The sequence below is a fragment of the Microtus oregoni genome, unplaced genomic scaffold (genome assembly GCF_018167655.1).
Source record: "Microtus oregoni isolate MIOR12 unplaced genomic scaffold, Mior012 000016F_ref0000370, whole genome shotgun sequence".
NCBI classification, from domain to species: domain Eukaryota; kingdom Metazoa; phylum Chordata; class Mammalia; order Rodentia; family Cricetidae; genus Microtus; species Microtus oregoni.
Window position 1 is genome coordinate 22573232 of NW_024543075.1, and position 21659 is coordinate 22594890.

Sequence of the window (21659 nt, forward strand, 5' to 3'; positions counted from 1 at the left end):
CTTAGAGAAAGGAAGGCCTGATCTGTGATATTAGAAATGGGTCACACTTCTAACCCCAAAGGTATGCAATATCACAAAAGGGATCTTCAGCCCCAGTCCTCTGTCACCAGAGGCATTATCAAAGCAAGAGGCGGGAAATGTGGAGAGTTATATGGCAGTTAAAACCTAGAGCTTTGTCCCTTAGCTGTACAAAAGCAAGAAATCTATTCTTAAGAAAGCTTCCTGGGTCTATAAAAATCCATAATTCACCATGGTTTCTGGATGTTCTGACCTGCACCCCCAATTTCCATGACAGTGTACTGTAGCATGGGGGCAGTGGTGAGGGCTTCTCAGTTTGGAGACCCTCCCACACCCCCCTACTCCTTAGTACTGAGGCTCTAGCCAGTCTCTGCTTTCACGTTTGAGATGGAAGCACCCCTCCCCCAGCCCTTGGCTGGGAATGTGCTACCTAAGCTAAACACTATTATTCTGTAGGGTCCCTTGCAACAAGGTGTGGGTGCGGCATCAGGTTCTAGCCAACAGACTACATATAACAGTCTCCCAGGCCACGTCCCTAAGGCTCACTGAGCATGTAATTTTCACCTTACTTCATCCCTTTCCTGCTTCCTGCTGACTGAAAGGAGGCCTGAAGACTGAAGAATCCAGTATCTTCTTGAATTGTGAGATAACTATTGTTCCCCAGGATGGTAGCACAGAAGGCTGAAGGACCAGGACTCTCGACTGTTGACTTAGGTAAAAGAAAAAAACCCTGTGCGATTTCTACTAAAATGTTGGTCCTATTTTAAGTACATTCACTGTAAGGAAAAGTACCAGGCACAGGGCACTAGAAATAATCAGATAAAAGGAGCTCGTCTATGATTCCAGAATTAGTCCCAAGCAATGCTGTGTATCAGGGATAAACTCCCTCCCCTCCTTCTGGGATGTACCTCATTCTTAAGCAGCTCAGTTCAGGGCCCATCAATCTGCCCCACCCCCTCTTCTTCCTCCTACCCACTTCAACTCAGATGGAATAGACTGTCAAAGCAATAGCAAAGAGGACCAGATGTTCAGAGATCTAAGGGGTGGAAAAATGAAAAGAGAAGTGATTTTTTTAAAAAATACCTATCTCCCACCCTTCCTTTTGTCCCCTGGAGCCCAGGGAGTCAGCGCGCTGGGGCACATGCTCCCACCTGCCCCTGAAAGTCTTATCCCTGAAGTTGGTCAGACTTCTTGAAAACTTTAATTCTGATTTTTTTCCCTCATTCTGCCCCCCCCCCCCGAAACTTCCTAGGCCTTGGATAAAAGGATCTCCTGTTCCATATGTGCCATCCCCCGCACATTCCAAAGCTGACATTCCCAGCCATCAATAACAGCAGAGCAGGTGGTACAGGAGAGCCACCGAAGCAATGCAAAAAAAAAAAAAACCTGACCACAGCAAGAGACAAAAACAGAATCCAATTCATGGACGTGAAAGGCAACCTCATAGAGATTACACAGCTCCAACAGCAAGTGGCCATCAGCATTTTGTTTGGGAAGAGGAGGCTAAGTTCCAGAAGACAATCCCAGCTGTGCTACTGGCCTAACTTGTTGCCACCAGCAGAGACTTGGGAAGTCCTTGTGTGTGAGCATAAAACTGAGGCTCCAAATCTTAGCCAAGGAGGTTGGAAGGGCTTAGAAGGTTCCCACATCTCATTCCGGAGCTCAAATAAGAACCTGCAGCTTAGGGCAGCAGGGAACATACACTCTATAGATCAACATTCCGTACAAATCAGAGCCACCTCTGCTTGCTGGAGTCTTTTTATTTTCGCCTGCAGAGCAACCTTGCCAGGCAAAGCTCATGCTGCATAGGCACTAAGACGCATTTCAGGCTGTTCCACACCTATACGCTTTCTTCTCCAGATTTAAGGACAATTTACAGGGTGGTGGATGTCAGTTTGGCCCTGAGCACACATGTAATCCTAGCACTTGGAAGGCTAAAACAGGAGGACAGAACAAGATCCGGATCAAGGCCAGTCTGGGTGCAAAGTGGGACTGAGGGAGGAGAGGGAAAAGGGGAGGACCAGGGAGATGGAAGGGGGGGGGAGATAAGAGGAGTAAGGAGAGGAGGGGAGGGGAGGAAAGGAATAAAGAACCTCCTGACTACACTCAACCTTACCTGGCCTAAAGGGGAAAGAGGGAACAAACCAGCAAATTCAAGTGGTGTAGGGTATCAGAAGCAGGCCAGTGTTGGATGGACAGACACAGTGGTAAATGTGTTCCATCTTGCTAAAGGGATGCCCTCAGGTCCAAATGATTGTTCCAGCATGAAAGTATAGACAATGTTCAAGTTGAAGTTGTATGTATGAGCACGTGCATGTGTGCATGCGTGAGAGAGAGAGAGAGAGAGAGAGAGAGAGAGAGAGAAAGAGAGAGAGAGAGAGATCTTGCAGTTCTAGGATGCTAACACCAAATTCACAGGCTACTTATGGTATTTGAAGAGTTAAAAAAGACTACAAGCAAGTCATCTTTGGAGATCCAATTTAAAACCCATCTTTTCTCCGCCCCCATTTCGGATGATGTACTCCAGAGCCTCTCTGGCACAAAGCTCCCGTTCTCCTGAGCTACATTGCCCAGCCCACAAGACGTTTTGTAGACGGGGAGCCCTAAAGATAGGAGAGGCCACCGGGTCTCTGATATTTGATAGGGCGGCCCTTGTTGGAATCATGGCTCTCAAGCCAGATGCAAAGACCCAGGCAACTAGTCTCTTGGAGTCCTTCCTTTGCCTTCTCAGAAGTTAAAAAGGGCAACCTCAGGCAGGATAGAGAGGCACCCTATCTGGAACCACCCCTTTCAGAGCGGGAGGAGGCCCAGGGGAAACCACAGTTGCTTTTTCTAGGGGATGCGCCATCTGCAGAGGAGGCAGCCACCTGCTGAGACCTCTGCAAAGCAGGGGAAAGAGGCTGAACCTCCTGGGAGGTGAGGAAGAGCAATGAGCAGGAATGGGCTGGGATTAGGAAGAGGTTCCCTCCACTCACAAGACTCCTTCAAAACATTTGCTTACTTAAGCAGGGCCGGCAATTCCTGGAGAATGCTCCGAAGGCAGAGGGATGGATGCACTTTTTGACATTTAGGGCCTTCCAGCTCCTCTGGCCTTTCCTGGAAGGTGCATCATTGGCCCAAACACACACCCCTTAAAAGGACCCTTTGGTGGTGAAGGATTCCTAGCCTGGGAGGTCACTCTGACAGGCAGGATTACTTCACTCTGCCTAACTCAGCCACGTCTGTGAAGTCTGCTTTATCCTCACTTCCCACCATCAGCATCCACAGAGCCACAGAGCCTACCTTGACACTGGAATCCCTGCTTCCCGAAGCCCCTGTAAAGCACAAGGAGGAATATCAGTCTGAGGGGTCCAGTTATCGGCTAGTTTCATACAGTAGCCCCCTCCCTTCCCACTGTCCTTCTACCCCAGATGCAAGCTCCTTGCTACAGCCGGTGCCCAAGCATCTTCCGCCTTGGATGGGATTGTGGGGTACATTATGGGGGCTTGGCAGTAACCCCCACCTCACATCTCCCCTGCAGTTCAGACGAGACCGCGACCACCAGGTGGCGGGATGCGAGGGTGCATTTCCGTCCGGGTGGGGGCGGAAGGCGGGCTGGATATCTGCCCAAGGAGGTGCCGGGAGAACCCTCAGGAAAAGAGAAAAGGAGGACGAGGGGGACTCCACCGCGGCGGTGTCCCCTGAGAGACTAGGAGAAAGAAAAGGTCGCCCCTGTCCTCGAGAGGCAGGGGAAATAAAGGGACCCTGAAGCGACGTGAGGGCGAGAACTGAGAAATAAAGATGTGGGGGGCCTCAGGACTCTGGGGGTTCAGTAAGTGATAACCCAGGGGACTACTCTGGGGGACATTGAGAGGGAAAGGATGCTCCACGCCCCGGGGAACTAAAGGACACCCTAGGGAACTGCCCCGGAAAGGAGGGGTGAGGGTGAGAGCGCCTCAAGCCCGGAAGAAGGCAGAAAGATCGGGAACCCCAGGCGAGAAAGACACCCGCGGAGCTGCCCTGCCGAGCCATCCTGCGCTCTGAGCCAGGTGTCGAAAAGGCGCCTGCGGCGCTGTCCCCGGGCGCTCAGGCGACAGAGTGCAAGAGGGCAGGAAGCTCTTGGTGGCTGGCTAGCCGTCTGGGACCAGAGGAGCCGGCACCTGAGAGACTGGACCATCCCAGAGAACGGGGCAAAAGGGTCCAGCGGGATGAGAATGGGCACACGGTACCTCCCCCCGGGGGCGGCGAGAGGGGTCCCCACGCGTGTCGCTACCCTCTGGGGCCCCGGGCAGGTGGCCCGCGCGGCGCGCTCTCACCAGATGAAGTCGGTGCAGTGACTGCAGAAGGTGGGCTGCTTGAAGAAGCGGGCGGTGAATTTGTGGTTCTTCACCTCGTGCACGTTCTTCTGCCGGAGGGCGCCTTTGCGGGCGAAGCGCACGGTGCTCTCCTCGCCCTCGCTCGGCGGCGGCCCCGCAGCCGGGTCAGCCATCTTGCGCGCGCGGGGACCGGGGGAGCCCCGAGAGGTGGCGGCCCCGGGGCGGCGGGACCGCGGGGCTGCGGGCCGGGAGAGGCGCGGGACTAGGCGGCCGCTGCTGCCGCCCGGGGACCGCGGGGCCGCGCTGCCCCTTCGCGCCGGCTCTGGCGGCGGCCGCGCGCGCGGAGCTGGGCTGTCACTCGCCCAGCTGCTGCCGCTGGTCCAGCTGTGCTTGGCACCGCTGGCCCCAGCTGCGGGGGAGGGAGGAGGAGCCACAGGGTAACCCCGCCTTCCTCATTTGCATTGGGGCCAAGCCCCGCCCAGAACCTCCGGTCGCTTTACATATTGGCATCACCACACACACACACACACACACACACACACACACACACACACACACACACACGCACGCCGCAGTCCTCCGGCCTCCCAATCAAGTGTTCTTAGCTGCAGCGCTGCAGCGCGGGCAGACGCGAGCCGCACCCTGGCACCCCATCCTTGTCCCCAAGTGCATTAAGATGAGCACCTCCCGTGTCCCAGCAAGGACCGAATACCGAAGGGCCTGAGGAGCTCGGGGAGATGGGGGTGGAACAGGCTGGACGCAGCCAGTTTCACCCTGGCCTCTGCAGAGATTGGTACCCAACACCCTCCATCCATCCCATTGGTCATTCTTCATGCGTCTCCTGGAGGGATGGGCTTTCGCTGTCACTCATCCGGAAAGGCCTGTGGCCACACACACACACACACACACACACACACACACACACACACACACACACGTTCTGCAGAGGTAAGGGAGGAGCACGCTTTATATTATATATCTAACTCCACCAAAAGGAAGACTTGTCTTTGCTTGCTGGAACCCTTAGAAGAGAATTCTCTCCACAAAGGAACTCAGTTTCCCCAGCTGTAAAATGAGGAGGGAAGGTCAATTTAACACATGAGTGTGTCCCTAAATGTCATTCACTTAGGTGCTAGCTTCACAAATTTATATTTGTGCAGTATCTTAAAACAAAAGGCCTATATGGTTGGATGTACGTGGGTTTATGTCGTTAAAATCTTCCAGGTGCTGTCTTCACGAGAGACTGAAGCCTTCCTTTATTTGTTAGGAGAGGAAATTCCAAAGTGTTCAGGGCACATCAGTATCCAACGCCACACTCTTCTCGATGCAATCTGGAGGATGGGAAAGTAGCCGATGATGACGACACTGGGTATTATATAAGGTACTGCACCTACAACTCCCCACCCCGTCATGCTCTACACCCTGCGAACGAGGGATGGCATCAGACAGTGAACTCTTCCACGTGACCCAGACAGTGTCAATGAGACCTCCGTGTCACCTGGTGTCAAGTTTAGCATCTGACACCTCCTACAAGCCCAGTGAGCACTAAGTAACAGAGTAAATGAAAGTTACCTATACCATAACCAGCAAGTGAAGAAAGAAAGAAAGAAAGAAAGAAAGAAAGAAAGAAAGAAAGAGAGGGGGTAAAACATTAAGTGCAGGGTGAGTGTCATCATGTGCACTGTCTTGTTCGGTTGTAGATTAGGTAAGATCTCCTATGGACAAGCACAATGAGATGGGAGTGATTAGGGGATACATACACTGTTGTGGAATGGTGGTTGGGCTGTCTCAACTACAAAGCACACACTGGTGACAAAAGGCGTGGACCTCAGTAGTGGTAGAGCTTACCTATTGCTCCAATAATTCTGCCTGGAAGCTACCGAGGTGGGTATTAAGTATCTAACCACAGCATGGTGAGCCATGCCTATAATAATACAGTGTCCTTCTCCTACATAGTAATTCAAAGGTAAGAAGAGAGAAAAATAGCACTCACTTTTAAGGTTGACATGTTTGGGAAACTGGATGTGCCTATCTATTCTTAGTCTTTTGAAAGGCTCCAGCACCTCCCAGGGAGGCTTGGGAAAACATCCCAGGAGACATCGCTGCTGGAGGAGATTTCCTTTGAATGATAGACTGGAGGCTCACAGCCCACATCCTGTCTTTTGAACCAAGTGCCCTGAGTGACTTTGGTCTGTAACAACAAACTACCTCATGATGTCTAGGCCCGGAGTTTCAAGGGCTGCTGTCCTAAAAGTCATTCCATTCCTGGAAGAACTGTGTGAAGGGAGGCTGGGGAATAAGGGTGCCATTAGACCCAGATACCTATAGGTCAGAGGTCAAACTATGGCCTTTGAATATCTTTTTTTTTTTTTTTTGGCCTCTAAGTTCTCTTGAGGGGGGAAGACATTATTAAATAGAGCTTGCATTCCTGAGTTCAACCATTCATTTGTTCATTCATTGAAGAAAAATCGACTGCACACTTGCACATGCTAGTCCAGACACTAAAATAAGCCAGAAAAAAGGCTCTACCTTCATGGAGCTAATAGACTAACGAATGTGAGTGATGAGCAATAATCTATCAGGAAGTAAAGCTCTACCATGTGGTGCTGTTTTTTAAAAAAATCAAAGCAATATAAAGCTTTAAGCTGGGCAATGATGGTGCATGCCTTTAATCTCAGCACTCAGGAGGCAGAAGCAAGTGGATCTCTGTGTTTGAGGCCAGCCTGGTCTACAGAATGAGTTTCAGGAAAGCTAGGGTGGTTATTCAGAGAAACCCTGTCTCAAAAAACGAAAGAAAGAAAGAAAGAAAGAAAGGAAGGACCAAAGAAAAATCTTTATAATGAAAGACATCTGAGCAAAAGCTTGAGTAAAGTGATAAAATGAGGTGGGAGCCACGGTCCTGTCTGAGGCTAGAATGTTCTAGAGAAAAGCACCAGTGCAAATGACCTAGGGCTGGAACCAGCTCATCACGTTGGACAAAAAGCAGGGCAGTCTCTGTGTCTGGAAAAGAGGCAACAACCTTTTAATGTGTGTGTGTGTGTGTGTGTGTGTGTGTGTGTGTGTGTGTGTGTGTGTGAGAGAGAGAGAGAGAGAGAGAGAGAGGTGGCCTGGTACAGTATAGGATAAAGATGGGTCCCACATGGGAAACATACTTTAAACAAGGAAAGATAGAAACAAAGAGCAACAAAGAGGTCCTCTGAAAAGATGAGGAAGGGGGAAGGACTTGGCATGGTGTCGTAAGACCAAAGAGCAGAAGATTAGTGTGTGTGTCCAGATCCCCAGAGTCCCTATTCTGATCACCGGAGTAAATGCTGGACGTTTGGTAGGCTTCAGAGGTGACAGAAAGCAGGTTGCTCTGGATTGTAAATGGAGCCAAGGTCTCTTCAGACCAGACTTCATTCATACAAGGACAATTGGTCATTGGATTTCAGACTCACCCCAGTAACCTGGATGATTTCTTTATCCCAACATCCTCAAGTTAATAACATCTAGGAAGACATTTTCTAAATAAGATAATATTGGTGGATTAGTCTAGAGAAGTGCCTCAGACATAAAGTCTAGGTTCACAACTAAAAAGACAAGATAACATTCATAGGTTACAGGAATTGTGACATGGGCATGTGGGGGCTGACACCATGCAAACCACTGGATTGCCCAACCCCACCCAAGTCAGTTCCCCTCTGTGTATCCTGTTCTGTTTGTCTATTGAGTTGTGAGAATATTTTGGGTTCCAACCCTCTCATTCTTGAGTTGCAGTCTCCAGTTCAGGCAACGCTAGACACATGTGGCTGTTGAGCATTTGAAATTTAGCCAGTCTGAACTGATTGTTAAACATAGCCATCCATGTAACCACTAAGATTACATGCCATCGGCCTAAATTTCAACCATGTACAATGACAAGAGATGTAGAAAAGCTCATAACTTTCATTTTCATTGCATGATGAAATTATAACATTTTTATATATTGATGAGTTCCAATACTTTTACATAATCAAATTTTTTCTCTAAAAGTAATTCGGTCTGATTGCTTTTATTTTTTGCAATGTAGTTACTAGAAAATATAAAACAATATATGTGGATCACACTGTATTTCTTTGCCTGCTCTGCTCTAGAGAATGGATTTCGTTAATTTAAAAATGGATAAGCTGGAAGCACCTCGATTCCATATGGCGCCAGCGGTGGTTGGCCGACAGGAAACTGAGGTATCCAACTTCAAACTTTCCACTTGGCAATAAGTTGCTGCTGGCTGTCAACTGCAAGTGTCTCCTGGAGCTTTAACAGGGAGGTTGGCTCCCCTTCATGTATGCCTCTCCACTGGTTGCTTGGGATTCCCAACAGTATGGTGGCCAACTCCAGGAGTCAGTTCTCCCAAGGACCAGAAGTAGAGGATTACGTTTTCCTGAAGTCTGACCTAGAATCCAGAACGGCAGCACTCTTGATATAAGCTGTTGACAAATAGCCACAGAATCTATATTCAAAGAAAGACTCTTTCTCAATAGAAGAAAGTCAAAGAATTTGGAGGCCAAAGAGAAAACACTCAGTAGATTTTAACTGAATTAACAAACCTCAGATTCTCATTTGAAAACTTAGAAAATTGAAACTTTCAAATGTTAGGTGTCTTTTCAAGGTCATTGTAGAATTACCAACTCCATGGGAAACTAGTACTAAGAAGGAGCAATACAAAGAGGAGAAGTAAACCAAAAGAAGTTGTTCCAGGGCTGGAGAGATAATGGCTCTGTAGTTAAGAGCACTTGCTACTCTTGCAAAGGACCAAAATTTGGTTCCTTAAACTCTGGAAAGGGCACTCACATCTGATTTAAATTCTAGCATCATAAGATCTGATGCCCCCTCTGGACTCTGAGGAAAACGCACTCATGTGGTACACACTCACTTGTATGTAAACAAAAAGAAAAGAAGCCTTTGAAAATCAGGTATTTCTCCTTTTGAAGGAGGAAGAAGAAAAAGGAAAGAAAGAATGGAAGGAAGGAGGAAGGAAGGAGGAAGGAGTCCAGAATGGCCAGATGGTAGTCCTATTAGACCATAACTATAGTACATTTAGTTAGTTAGTTAGCTAGCTAGTTAGTTGTTGGCATATGCAACAGTTACTATAAAACAGTAGCTTAAAAATGCTCAGAGAACAAAATAAATGTGTGGGTAAAGCCATGAAAATCACACATGAATAAAATAGAAATGTCAGTAAAGAAATAGGAAACCTAAAATCAAGAACAAGAAGAAATTCTAGAGCTGAAAGCTACAGTAACTAAAACAGAAAATTCATTAAAGTCTCAAAATTGTATTTGAGAAGTAAAAAGAAAAATCTACAAATTGTAGGTATGATGTTTGAAACTATTGCATCTGAGGGACAAAGAGAAGATGTTTACACTGAATGGAATCCATGGGGCCTCGGTGACAGCATCAAGCAAACACCATACATGTGGGAGTCTATGAAGAAGAAGAGAAAAATAGGAATTATTTAAAAAAACAATTAAACATAATGGTCAGAAACTTCCCAAGGTTTCTAAAAGACATGAGTATAAACTTCTAAGAATGAGGTCCAGAGATGACTCAGTGATTAAGTGCACTTGCTGCTCTTCCAGAGGACTTTGGGTTCAGTTTCAAGCACTTACATGATCGCTAACAAATACTCAGTAACTACAGTTTTATGATAGTCAACACCTCCTTCTGGTATCTATGAGTATCGTATACACAGTGCACAGATATAAATGCAGGCAAAATACTCAAACATATCCAATAAAAATAAATATAACTTTTAAAATATTTTAAACATCCAACAAGCTCAACAAATATTACAGCTTTCCACACTAAGATACATTATAACCGAACTATTCAAAGACAAAGAGGCTGGGGATGTAACTCAATGACAGAACACTTACCTGGCATGTATCAGGCCTTAGGCTCAATCCCTAGTCCTGCAAAAAATCCATACACACAAACATGTGTGCGTGCATACAAATATGCATACATACAAAAGAAAACACAAGGGCTGGAGAGATGGCTCAGTGGTTAAGAACACTGACTGAACTTCCAGAGGTCCTGAGTTCAATTCCCAGCAACCACATGGTGGCTGACAGCCATCTATAATGAGATATGGTGCCCTCTTTTGGCATGCAAGCATACATGGAAGGAATGTTGTATACATAATAAATAAATAAATCTTTAAAAACACACACACACACACAAGTAAAGAGAGACTCCTGAAAGCAGAAAATCAGACAGAAGCACTTCATCGCACACGAGGGACTTTCCATGAGATGATCTGAGAATTAAACCTTAGAAACTTTGGATAGAAAAATGTAGCAGGCAGCGATAGTCAAAGCATTGCAAGAAAAGGTGATGGCAACCAAAACTCCTACAGCTATTAAAAAAAAAAAAAAAAAAAAAAAAAAACTCCAGAAGTGAAGGGGAAACTAAGAGTGCCCCAGATAAGAAATAGCTGAGAGTCTGTCACCGTGTAAAAAGCAATTGTAGGAAGTAGAGAAAAAAAAGGAAGGATTATTTGAAAGATTGATTAAAATCAGTGACCAGAAACTTCCCAATCTTGATAAGACATCTTCTTCCTGCCCTGAAAGAAGCACTGAGAAGAGCCTAGCAAGCTGAAATGAAAGGGCACCAGACAGGAGCAACAGGAAGGAATGAAAGGGCCAGTAAGTGTAAACATGTGGGCAATTATAAAATCTAGTGTTTCCCACATGGTTTGTTGTTGCGGAATGTTTGTTTAAATATGCAAAGATGTGTGCATTTATTTAACTAGGTAAAGATATGTTGCTTTAGTTTATGCTGCATTTGTCTAACTATGTAAAGATGTGTTGCTGTTTCACCTTGCCTGCCTAAGGCACCTGATTGGGCTAATAAAAAGCTGACTGTCCAATAGCTAGGCAGAGGAGGAATAGATGGGGTTGGTGGGCAGAGAGAAAAGTGGAGCCAGCCAGCCAGTCAGCTGGAGCCAGCCAGCCAGACAGAGAGAAAGCACAGAAGCAGGATGGACAGTAAGTAGGTGAGGTTAATGAGCCTCAAGGAAGCACATAAATTAATAGAAATGGGATAATTTTAAAAATTTAATTTAAAAAAAACTAGCTAGAGCCAAACCTAAGATAAGGCTGAGCATTCATAATTAATAATAAGTGTCCTTGTCATGATTTGGGGGCTGGCGGTCCAAGAAAGCCTGCTATCGTTTGTAGCTCCACTTTCTCTTGTCCACATTATGTAAAAGACAAAAATTAGTAGTTTATGTTCAGGGACACGCCACATATAAAGATGTCATTTTCTGACATCCACGTCTAAAAGATGTGCAAATGGGTGTGTAGGAGCAGAGTTTTAAGTGTTATTGAAGTTACACTGGTATAGATTCAAATTAGAATATTCTAACTACAAAACACTAAATGTAATCTCCATGGTAACCACGAAGAAAATAATTATAGAATATACACAAAAGAAAATGAAAAAGGAATTAAAATATTTCACTACCAAGGGAAAGAAATCCGTTAAGCACAAAAGAAGGCAGAAATAAAGAAAAAGAGAGAGAGAAATTGTGATACAATAGAAAATAAGCCACAAAATGAAAAAAAGCAAGCCCCTCAAGGCCATGATGGCTTTACATGTAAATCTGTTAATCCCTCCTATCAAACCTGGCAGAATGGAGTTTGAAAAATATCTATGACCCAACTTCATTCTGTATACAATACTCCTCTTAAGCACAAACTGCAAACCAATCAGAAGAGGGGAAATAGTGAAAGCAGAGAAGCCAGAAGAGACGTTTGTACCCGTGTCCAGAGCAGTATAGTTCACAGGAGCTGCCCAAGCATCCATCGGCTAATGAGTGGAGGATCGAGGAGAATACTATCCAGCGTTTAAAAGGAATGAAGCGCTAACCTATGCTATACACAGAGCATGAACCGTTGGGAAGTTAGAAAAGTGAGATAGGTCAGTCATCGACAGAAAAACACTCCAGTTACATGAGGTCCTTAGAGCAATCAGTCACAGGAACAGAAAGTAATTTTCTGAGCGGTGCTTTCTGAGGCCTGGGGTTCAGGGATTGAAGGGTGTTTGATGAGTGTAGAGTTCAAATTTGTAAGATAAAGAATCCTAAAGATGCATGTTAGCATGGCCACACAACATGAATGGATCAAACGCTACTAAGCAGCACACTTAAAATAGCTTCTATGGGGACTCCTAAGCATGCATATTTTACTAATACAAAAGAATTTTGAAATGACTATAAACTGATCACTTGCAGTAAGCCAGACTCTGTGCTATATGCACATTTTGCATGCATTCATGCCCCTGTCATCTTAGTTATGATTCCCTCCTTGTGTACACATGAGGAAACTGAGGCACGAAGAGCTTAAGAAACATTTCCAGGCTCTGCGTCAGAAACTGGAAGTGCTGAGATGAAAGCTCAGGTCTCATGACCCCAAAGTCAACGCTATTAATCACTCAAACCATCCGTAGCTGGACAAGGTGCTGAGGACAATTGACTGTGGAGTGCTCAGCCATAAAAGGGTCACCTACGTCACTGGCTCCAAAGCTCAGGAAACAGCAGAAGGAAATTATAGAATAGAAGGACCAATGGAAGGAAAGAGGGCTGTAAAATACTACCTTATTGGTATGACATGGCTGTGTCACTCGGGAACTGACTAGAGCTGTGGATGCCTACACAGCACACAAAAAACTGAGCCAATAAACATTCACAGATTGGAGAGATGCTCACAGAGCCTTGTCCTGCCCAGGGGAGCCAATGTCATTGACTTCCGTGGGGTAGCTAGCCACTGGTGACATACTTGCTCCCACAGACAGTTTCACAAGGTCACAAAACAAAAAGACATGGAAGTGAGATAGGGCCTTGAGGGGAGAAAGATGGGGCGGGAGGCGAAGGTGGAAGGGAGTTAGAGAAGGCAGAGGCATTGGTGCAGACAGGATGTATTTATGCATGTATGAAATTGACAAGGAATAGAATTTTAAAACCTTTTTGCTTCCATGTGGCACATATGCAATACCATGCAGTTAATTTTAGATGTAAATCAGACTATCTTTTTAACTTGTGCATAACCATGCACATTCTACCATGTCATGGTACAGAAAAATTCTAGTTGCTACGAAAGCACCCTTATAACCTTTCCCGAGAGATCCCTCCTCCGCAGGGAGCCTCGCTCTGGCTCTCTTCACTGCCGATTAGACTTCCTAGTGACTTTCAGAAATTGTGTTATATAATACGGATAACATTAAATGTACTATCTTGAGCTGTGGATGTAGCCCAGGAGAAGATTAAAAAACAACAGAAAACACACTGGCACCCATCTGAGACTTCTCCCTTCAGGTTTTTAGAATCACCTGAGCCAAATTAAATCAGGAAAAGGTCTCGTGAGACCCAGTGGGATTTGGAGCTGTTTTAAAGCAATGCCAAAGTCATCACAGAGACTTCATCTGGGAGACAGGATCCTAAGGGCTAGCGAGGCTTGAGTGTGGCGTGCCCTCCACTGACCTTTCCTCCCTCGATGCTGATTGTGAAGGGAGGCTTAGAAATAAGTGCGTCCTGCACAGACAGCTAGACTGGAGGGCTAGACAGCACTGCTGTAACCTTCCACACTTGGCATCCCTCGGGGAGAATAAGGCACTCGCCCTGAGTGAAAAATTAACAGGGTGCCAAGAAATCAATAAGCAAGATAAATAATATTTCAATGCAATATTTTCAAAAAGCAGAACTAGTGCCAAAAAGGAGGGAGAGAAAAAAACATAAAGAAGAAAATATCAACTTTTTAAGTGAAGATAGCATCTGATGGCTTCGATTAGATCAGGGTTAGAGTGAAATGAATAAGGCCAGGTCACGTAAGTGCAGAGATACCGTTAGAATTTGTAAATAAAAGTGTGCGATGCCTGTAGAATAAACCATCATCACCACTATTGCCAACCTCAACACCATCACCACTATTACCATGACATCTATCCCCACCGCTATTACCACGTTCATCATCACCACAACCGTTGTTAACATCACTGTCACTTCCGCCGCCGCCACCATCACCACTGTCACCATCACATTTATTTTTCTAGTACCATTCCTACTCTACTGCTCTTGCTATAAGAGAGAGGTTGGCGAGCTCCCAAATAGCCAGTTCTGAAAGAGAGAGAGAGAGAGAGAGAGAGAGAGAGAGAGAAATACACACATACAGAGAGAGACAGACAGAGAGAGAGAGGCAGACACAGAGAGAAATACACACATACACACACATGCGGGGAGAGAGAGAGAGAGAGAGAGAGACAGACAGACACACCGAGACAGACGGATCTGTTTCATCACTGGGCAGACTTGGGATCTGAAACTTCCATCTCTGGCTCCTTACTGACCCCTAGGGTACAAGTCCAGAGCCCCTCGCCTGTCATTCTCGGTCATCCTAAACTCATATGATGTGCCCACCCCGCTTCATGGCTTCTGGACTTATGAACTGTCTTAACTCTGCTACTGCAATAAAATACTGTAGAACTTCTGGCTTAAAATAACAGGCACTGCCTTCTCAGAGTTCTGGAGGCTGGGAGTCTGTGGTCAGAGTGTCACAGACCGCTGTCTGGGGAGGGCCTCTCCCACCCTGACGAGTTGCTGCCTTCATCACTGGGTGAAAAGAAAGTGCTCTGATCTCCTCCTCTTATGATGACACTAATCCATGGCACAGGGGTGAGAAGGAGACACGCTGTCTACCTCCTCTCGACCTGATTACCTTTCAAGTGCTTCAAGTCTGACTATCATAACATTGGAGGTTAGGGTGCACACCTGAACTTAGAGGAGACACATTCAGCCCACACCCTCCTCCATCTCTCTAGGCAGTCTACGATCTCTGTAAGGTTGAAAGTGGTTCTGTCTTGCTTGCTAGTTCATCCCCTGCCATGCCTGGTTTGACACATTCTCACCCCTAACGCTGTATCCACTTAGATCCTTGCAAACCTGAATCCAGTACTCACTCCCTCTTTTGACAGGATTGCACTAAGTTGGGGGAAGGGAGAGGAAGCAACCTTTTATATACCCACCTACTCTTCAACTTAGTCTGAAATCATATAATAATTATTATGGAGCTGGGGAAATGGTTCGGAGGTTAAGAGCACCAGATGCTCTTCCAGAGAACCTAGGTTCTATTCCCAGAATCTATAAGGTGGCCCACAACTGTCTTTAACTCTGGTCTTAGGGGATCCAACACCTTCATCTGTCCTTCATGAACACTAAGCATGAATGTGGTACACAGACAAACATACAGGCAAAACACCCATACACATAAAAATAAACTGATACAATTAAAAATAAAGTAAGAGTTACTATCATTATAAACTTTTCCATGCAGTACTTCAAATTATAATAGGTAATGCTGTTATGTCTTTATACGAGTTAGAAAAGTGAGGCCCAGAGGAGTACCTGTGTTCACAAAGCCACCCAACTACTGAAGTGTATGCCTCTGAGCACTGAAACAGGCTACCAATACCCTGTCACTCACATTTGCAAGAGATGCCAGCTCAGCATTCCTCCCCTGAGGCCCCATCTCTCTCTCTCTCTCTCTCTCTCTCTCTCTCTCTCTCTCTCTCCCATCTTTGCTTTCCCCTGCTTTTAATGAAAGAGTACCAATAGTGAGAACATATGGCTAACAGAAAATCAATTTGCTCATTCCTCTAAAAGGCTATCCCATCGCTGCCAGTTTAAAAAACAAAACAAAACAAAATACCTTTACACAGCATCTCTTTTTGTCCTGGGATTCTTTTATGTTCTTGGCTAGTCAGTTTAATCTTTACCTGGCCAAGCGAGATGTTCATCCATAACACTGTTCTTACAGGTGCCGTGTGGCTGGCAGGGAGAGAGCCTGTTAACAAGCAACAATGTTGGCAAGTGTAGAGGCACCTAAGAAGCCGCTCAGTTAGAGGAATATTGGGGGCACCCTTTCTGTGCCCTCAGGTTTTTATCAGTACAATCCAGGTCCAGGTGGATTTTTAAAAAAAAATTAAGAAAAAGGTATCAAGATATTAGCAGAGCATGTGTTCCTCCCACTGCCCTGAATTCTTCAGACAATGGGTAGAACAGAACGGTATATTCTTGCTAAAGTAACAGCTTTTCACTCCAGTTCATTTTTAGAACAGTTAATGCATTCACGTTTCCAAAAGTCAAAACAAAATTAGAAGGTCATCGTTAAGAAGTGTACCTTCCATCCCAGCCCTTCTCACTACTCCTTGGGAGTAAGCATGTTTGTTCATTTATTGGTTTGTTGTTCACCTCTCTATATTCCCATGATCAAGTTGACTTGTCTGAATGTAAAAAACTAGGACCAAACACTGCCTCTCCCTGTCTCATGCAGAAGGTCCCACATATGGACAAAATTCCGCACTTCATTTTCTCACTTACATTTTCTGGAGTTCCTTACATGTTAGAAGACAGTTTCCATCAGTAACTGCAGCGATGCCATGCTCCATAGAAGGTAATGCTTGGTATGAGCAGACTGGCTCTCTCGCGCGCTCTCAGCAGCTATTAACTGCCTGTAGCTATTCATCTAGAGGTGGGGCCTTGTGAGATCCTCCCATCCACATTGGGATTCAGGCGGTGTTGTCATTTTACAGGTTTTATTTAGGCAACCATATGGTGGAGATTTCATGCATACTGCTTCACTCTCAAATAAAGAAGGTGCTTTACCTTATTTTTGAGGTGGGGTTTCTCACTATCCTGTAGATGGAAGGAAGTTTCCATCCCACAGCCATTCAGTCCCAAAGAAACACACAGAGACTTATATTAATTATAAACTGTTTGACCTATTAGCTCAGGCTTATTATTAACTAGCTCTTACAACTTAAATTAGACCATAAATCTTGTCTTTGTTTAGCCACATGACTTGGCACCTATTCTAGGTAAGGCATTCTCATCTTGATTCCTCCGTATCTGGCTGGTGACTGTGTCTCTCTGCCTTTCCTCTTCCCGGAATTCTCCTAGTCTGGTTGCCCTGCTGTACTTCCTGCCTGGCTACTGGCCAATCAGTGTTTTATTAAACCAATATGAGTGACAAATCTTTACAGTGTACAAGAGCATATTCGCATAGCATTATCCTAGCTTCATTTTCACTGCTGTGATAAAAATATCTGACAAAAAGCAACTTAGGGGAGAAAGGGTCTCTGTATTTCACAATACCAGGTGACAGTCCACCACAGCAGTGAAGTCAAGACAGCAGGAACTATGCATGCACGCTTACTGGTCAGCTCTATTTCCCTAGCCTTATACAATTCAGAATCCAAACCCAGGGGATGGTACTGCCCACAGTGGGCTGGGTAGGTCCTTCCACACCAATAAATGTAACCCAGCACAGCACCTCATAAGTATCTCATAGGCAAACATCTCTAGACAATCTTTCATTGAGAGTCTTCCCAGGTGAGTCTAGATTGTGTCAGGTTGACAATTAAAGCCAAACTGTCACACTCATTGAACCTGAAGTTCATCGGTCAGCTAAACTGCTTGATCAACAAGCCCAGCCCTTGGCTTTGGGCCACCTCTCCTGCACTGAAAGTACACATGTCCTTTTCCATGGATGCTGGCCTTTGAACACATGGCCTTGTGCTTATATGGCAAAACAGTTAATCAACTGAGTCATTTCTCTAGCCCTAAACAGTCTTGATGTGTAAATACTTGAGCTCCTTCCTAACTCTTGATACCACAAACGATGTTACAGCCGGTGACCTTGCACATACACCACTTCCTCCCTGTTCAGCACCTCTGTGGCATAAATCCCCAGACCTAAGGATGCTAGGTCAGAGAATAAACACATGTTTAAAGGTGATCTGTGTTGCCAGCTTGCCATTCCCCAGGGGCTACAACCTTTTATACTCACCTATCATGTGTCCCTACATTCCAAACAACAAAGTTGTCCCACCTGGTAAGTGATAAATGGTATTTCTGTGTAATTTCATTTTCATTTATCTTATTATGAATGAGGCTGATCATCCTTTCATAAAAATAGTGTTTAAAATACTTAGTGTGAGTGACAGAGGCTCATTAGGGCTAATTCAAGCAAATGACAGAGGAAATCATTATAAGAATTACAGAGGTGTCTCACGAAGCCAAGAGCAACCAACCAGCTGCCTGCCCTGAGATCTACAAAATAGAAAATGTTAGTTAGATTCTCTCTCCCTTCCCCCTTTCTTCTTTCCCTCCCTTCTCCTTCCTCCTTCTATATCTTTGTGTGTCTCTGCCATTTCCCTTCCTCAGCCCCCATTCATGAAATCCTTTCTTGGAGAATAAGCAAGTTTAGAAGCTGAGGCCTCTCCACGTTCCCACAGCATACCTACCTGATGTGCTCCCCATCCCATGCATGCTGCTGCATACTCACAATTCCAAACATCTGGAGAAAAACTCTGGTTGGTTCCTTTTTCTTGAACAGTGCAGCATTCTTTGCCCAGTTAGTCACAACTGCAGGTGAGGAGAAAAAGAGAATCAGAAAATGCAGCTACTAGGAGCCACCTAGAACAGATGTCAATTATAGACCTGTTAAATAAATAATAAATAAATAAAATTATTGCTATTTCCCTGATAGTTCCTCCTCCAAGTGGAATTCTTCCCCCACCCCCTCCCCACACACAAAGATGAAAACTTGCTGTTGTCAGCAGAAGACTGTTTCTCTACATAGTCCCAGTGCCTTCCCAAGCAAGCACATTCCCTTTATTCCCTTTGCTAGGGTTTAGAAGCAGACCTACCTGTAATTCACTTCTAGCTGAGGATATAAGGATACACATGGAAACATTCTATCAGCTAAAACCAACATAGTGTCAATATGGCTGCTCTCCTGTTTCTTTGTATTGTTACACCTGCCTGTGGTCCAATTCCCTAGCTTTTGTAACCTAAGGAACCACCCCCAAATTTCATGACAATGCAGGAGCTTTTATTATTTCATGTGGGATGCTACTTCTGATCCAGCATCTTTAGTTATCTTATGATAACTGCTCCTTGGTCCCAGGGACCAAAACAAATCAGTGGCTAAGCCTTACATGGGAAATAGGTTACATTACTAAAAATAGTGTAGTGATCTTTATAGTTTATGACAATGATACCCAGCTCTGTAGAGCAGGCTTTGAACTCAACCATGAGAGGTGTAGCCATATTGATAGGATGAAAAGATAGGGAAGACTCTTCATGATACTGCTGAGCCACTGAGTAAATCAACTCTTGAGATATGCCACCATAGAATTTCTTATTAGATAAGTTAATTCGTTTCTACTTAAGATGCTTGGGTGGATATTGCATCGTAGGCTGGTTGGTTGGTTTGGATTTTTTCTGGATGTTAATAGAGGCATAGCAGGATGGTCAGGTCTACGGCCATCCAACCCCGAATGCACCTGCTCTTGTCTGCAGGGGAAGTCAGTTCCAGGCATTTGGGGCTCACTTACTGCCAGATATCCTCAATTGACTGGATATTTTTAAGTTTTCTGTAAAGAAGGCTTGGATCATTCTATCCTAACATGAGCCAACCAAGAGGGGCAATGACCCAAAATTTAAATGCAAGCTTAAGTATTCTTAATATTTCATGAAGTCTAAAAGATGAGGGAAAGAAAGTCTTGGAAGAGTAAAGGAAATGGGGTGTGGAGTTGGTCAATAGTTGCCAAGTTATAATTAAGTAAATAGAAAAAGCCGGAAGGGTTAAAGAGACGAGAAAGAATAATGGGAAGAGGAATGTGATCCCAGTACATTGTGTGTGTGCATGTGCATGTCTGTGTGTGTCTATGTGTCTCTGTGTGTGTTTGTGTGTATGTGTGTATGTGTGTATTTCTGTGTGTATGTGTATGTATGTGTGTCTCTGTGTGTGTCTCTGTGTGTGTGAGTATCTGTATGTCTCTGTGTGTGTGTCCCTGTGTGTCTATGTGTGCGCATGTGTGTGTGCATATGTATGTGTCCATGTCTACATCTATGTGTGTTTCTCTGTGAGTGTGTGTGTGTGTGTGTGTGTGTGTATACTATGAAAGAATAAATAAGTGATAATTTGGTTCTGGTGTTCTAAAGGAGAGGAGGATGACTATAATGTCATTGGTTAAGATTTGCTTGACTGTCAGGTTGATAAGACGAGGACCTGTAATGGTTAATCTTGTCAATGGGATAGGCTTGAGAAGCATCTAGATTAGTGGAACATACCTCTGGGTGAGTCTAGATGGCGCCTCCAGAGACAATTCACAGCATGGAAGCTCTGCCCTAACAAATGGACTCAGCCCTCAATAGATTCATAATAGAACGACATCTCTGGGAGGTGGGAAAAGGTAGGAGACGCTGGCCCATCGGGAAGCTCACTGGTGCTGGGGCCTCTTCTCAGGGTTCTATCTTTTTTTTTTAATAGACTCGATGTCCTTTATTTATAGCTAGAAACCAATTATGAGTGAGTCTTACCCTGACTCCTTTCTGTGTTCCCTTTCTCTGCTTCCTGGCCACCATGTTATGAACTCTCCTGCTCTGCCACAGTCTCCCAGCAGAGTAGACTGACCTTCCTAACCTGGAAGCCAAGATAAGACTTAACTCCTAAGTTGTTCTCTCACACAGTTAAGACAAGAAAAGAGACCCATATCACAGATGAGGAAAATATGATGTATTACATAAGGACAGGGTAAATATGCTCTGCAGATGCCCACTCTAATTCTAGCACTGTACCACATATACGTGTACTGAAACACCACACTATACCCCATAAATATGTATGGATATTTTTGCATCAATAAATCAATTAAATAATTTTTAAATTCAGTTTTGAAGTTTAAACACTCAAATATACACCTATGTAGCTAGAAACAATGTACAAAATTCAGAGAGCATGAAAAATATAGAGGTTTAAGCTCCATGTAGTGGCATGAGCTATCGGCTGGTAAGAATCGGGGTCTCTAGTGTATAGCAGGTGTTATCCAGGGTCACAATTCTGAAAGACATCTGAGACAGACAGCTCATGACTACTAGGAAGAAAGGGTTCTATTGAATGTCAGGTGATGAAGAGGATGAGGACAGGAGAGGTTAAGGCGACCATAACATTTAACCACTGGTCACCTGGGCAAGAGCAGTTTTGGTGACACACGAAAAGCAGAAAGAAGGAGGAGGAGGAGATGGGGAGAGGATGAGGAGGACAAGAAAGACTTCCTGTCCATCTCCAAGCCCTGGTCTGCCAGATGAACAAGCCCCCACCAACACAGCCACCAGCCACTCCTGCCTCCATGCCTTCCCTGACACAGTGGACTGCACCCCTTAAATCCTGACCCAAAACAAAGCCTGTGTCCTTTCAGCTGCCTCGTCATGTGTTTGGTCATAACCATGGGAAAAAGCAACTCAGTCAATAAAGCTAATCAATCAAT

General features: G+C 45.1%; 1 protein-coding gene across 2 annotated transcripts in view; it reads right to left on the bottom strand.

Annotated features, from left to right (window-relative positions):
- Positions 1-5073, bottom strand: part of Prkcb (protein kinase C beta) — a 341534-nt gene extending 336461 nt beyond the window's left edge. Inside the window, exons 1-2 of one of the 2 annotated variants that reach the window (XR_005975798.1) lie at positions 4314-5073; positions 3301-3332 (exon numbers count right to left, since the gene is read on the bottom strand). Coding sequence is in view for 1 of the 2 variants with exons in the window: in XM_041667187.1 (XP_041523121.1) it covers positions 3301-3332; positions 4314-4486 (205 nt within the window). In the remaining variant the exon portion in view is untranslated. The remainder of the gene's footprint in view (positions 1-3300; positions 3333-4313) is intronic. The other variant, XM_041667187.1, reaches the window with a different exon arrangement.
- Between the last annotated feature and the right edge of the window lie 16586 nt (positions 5074-21659).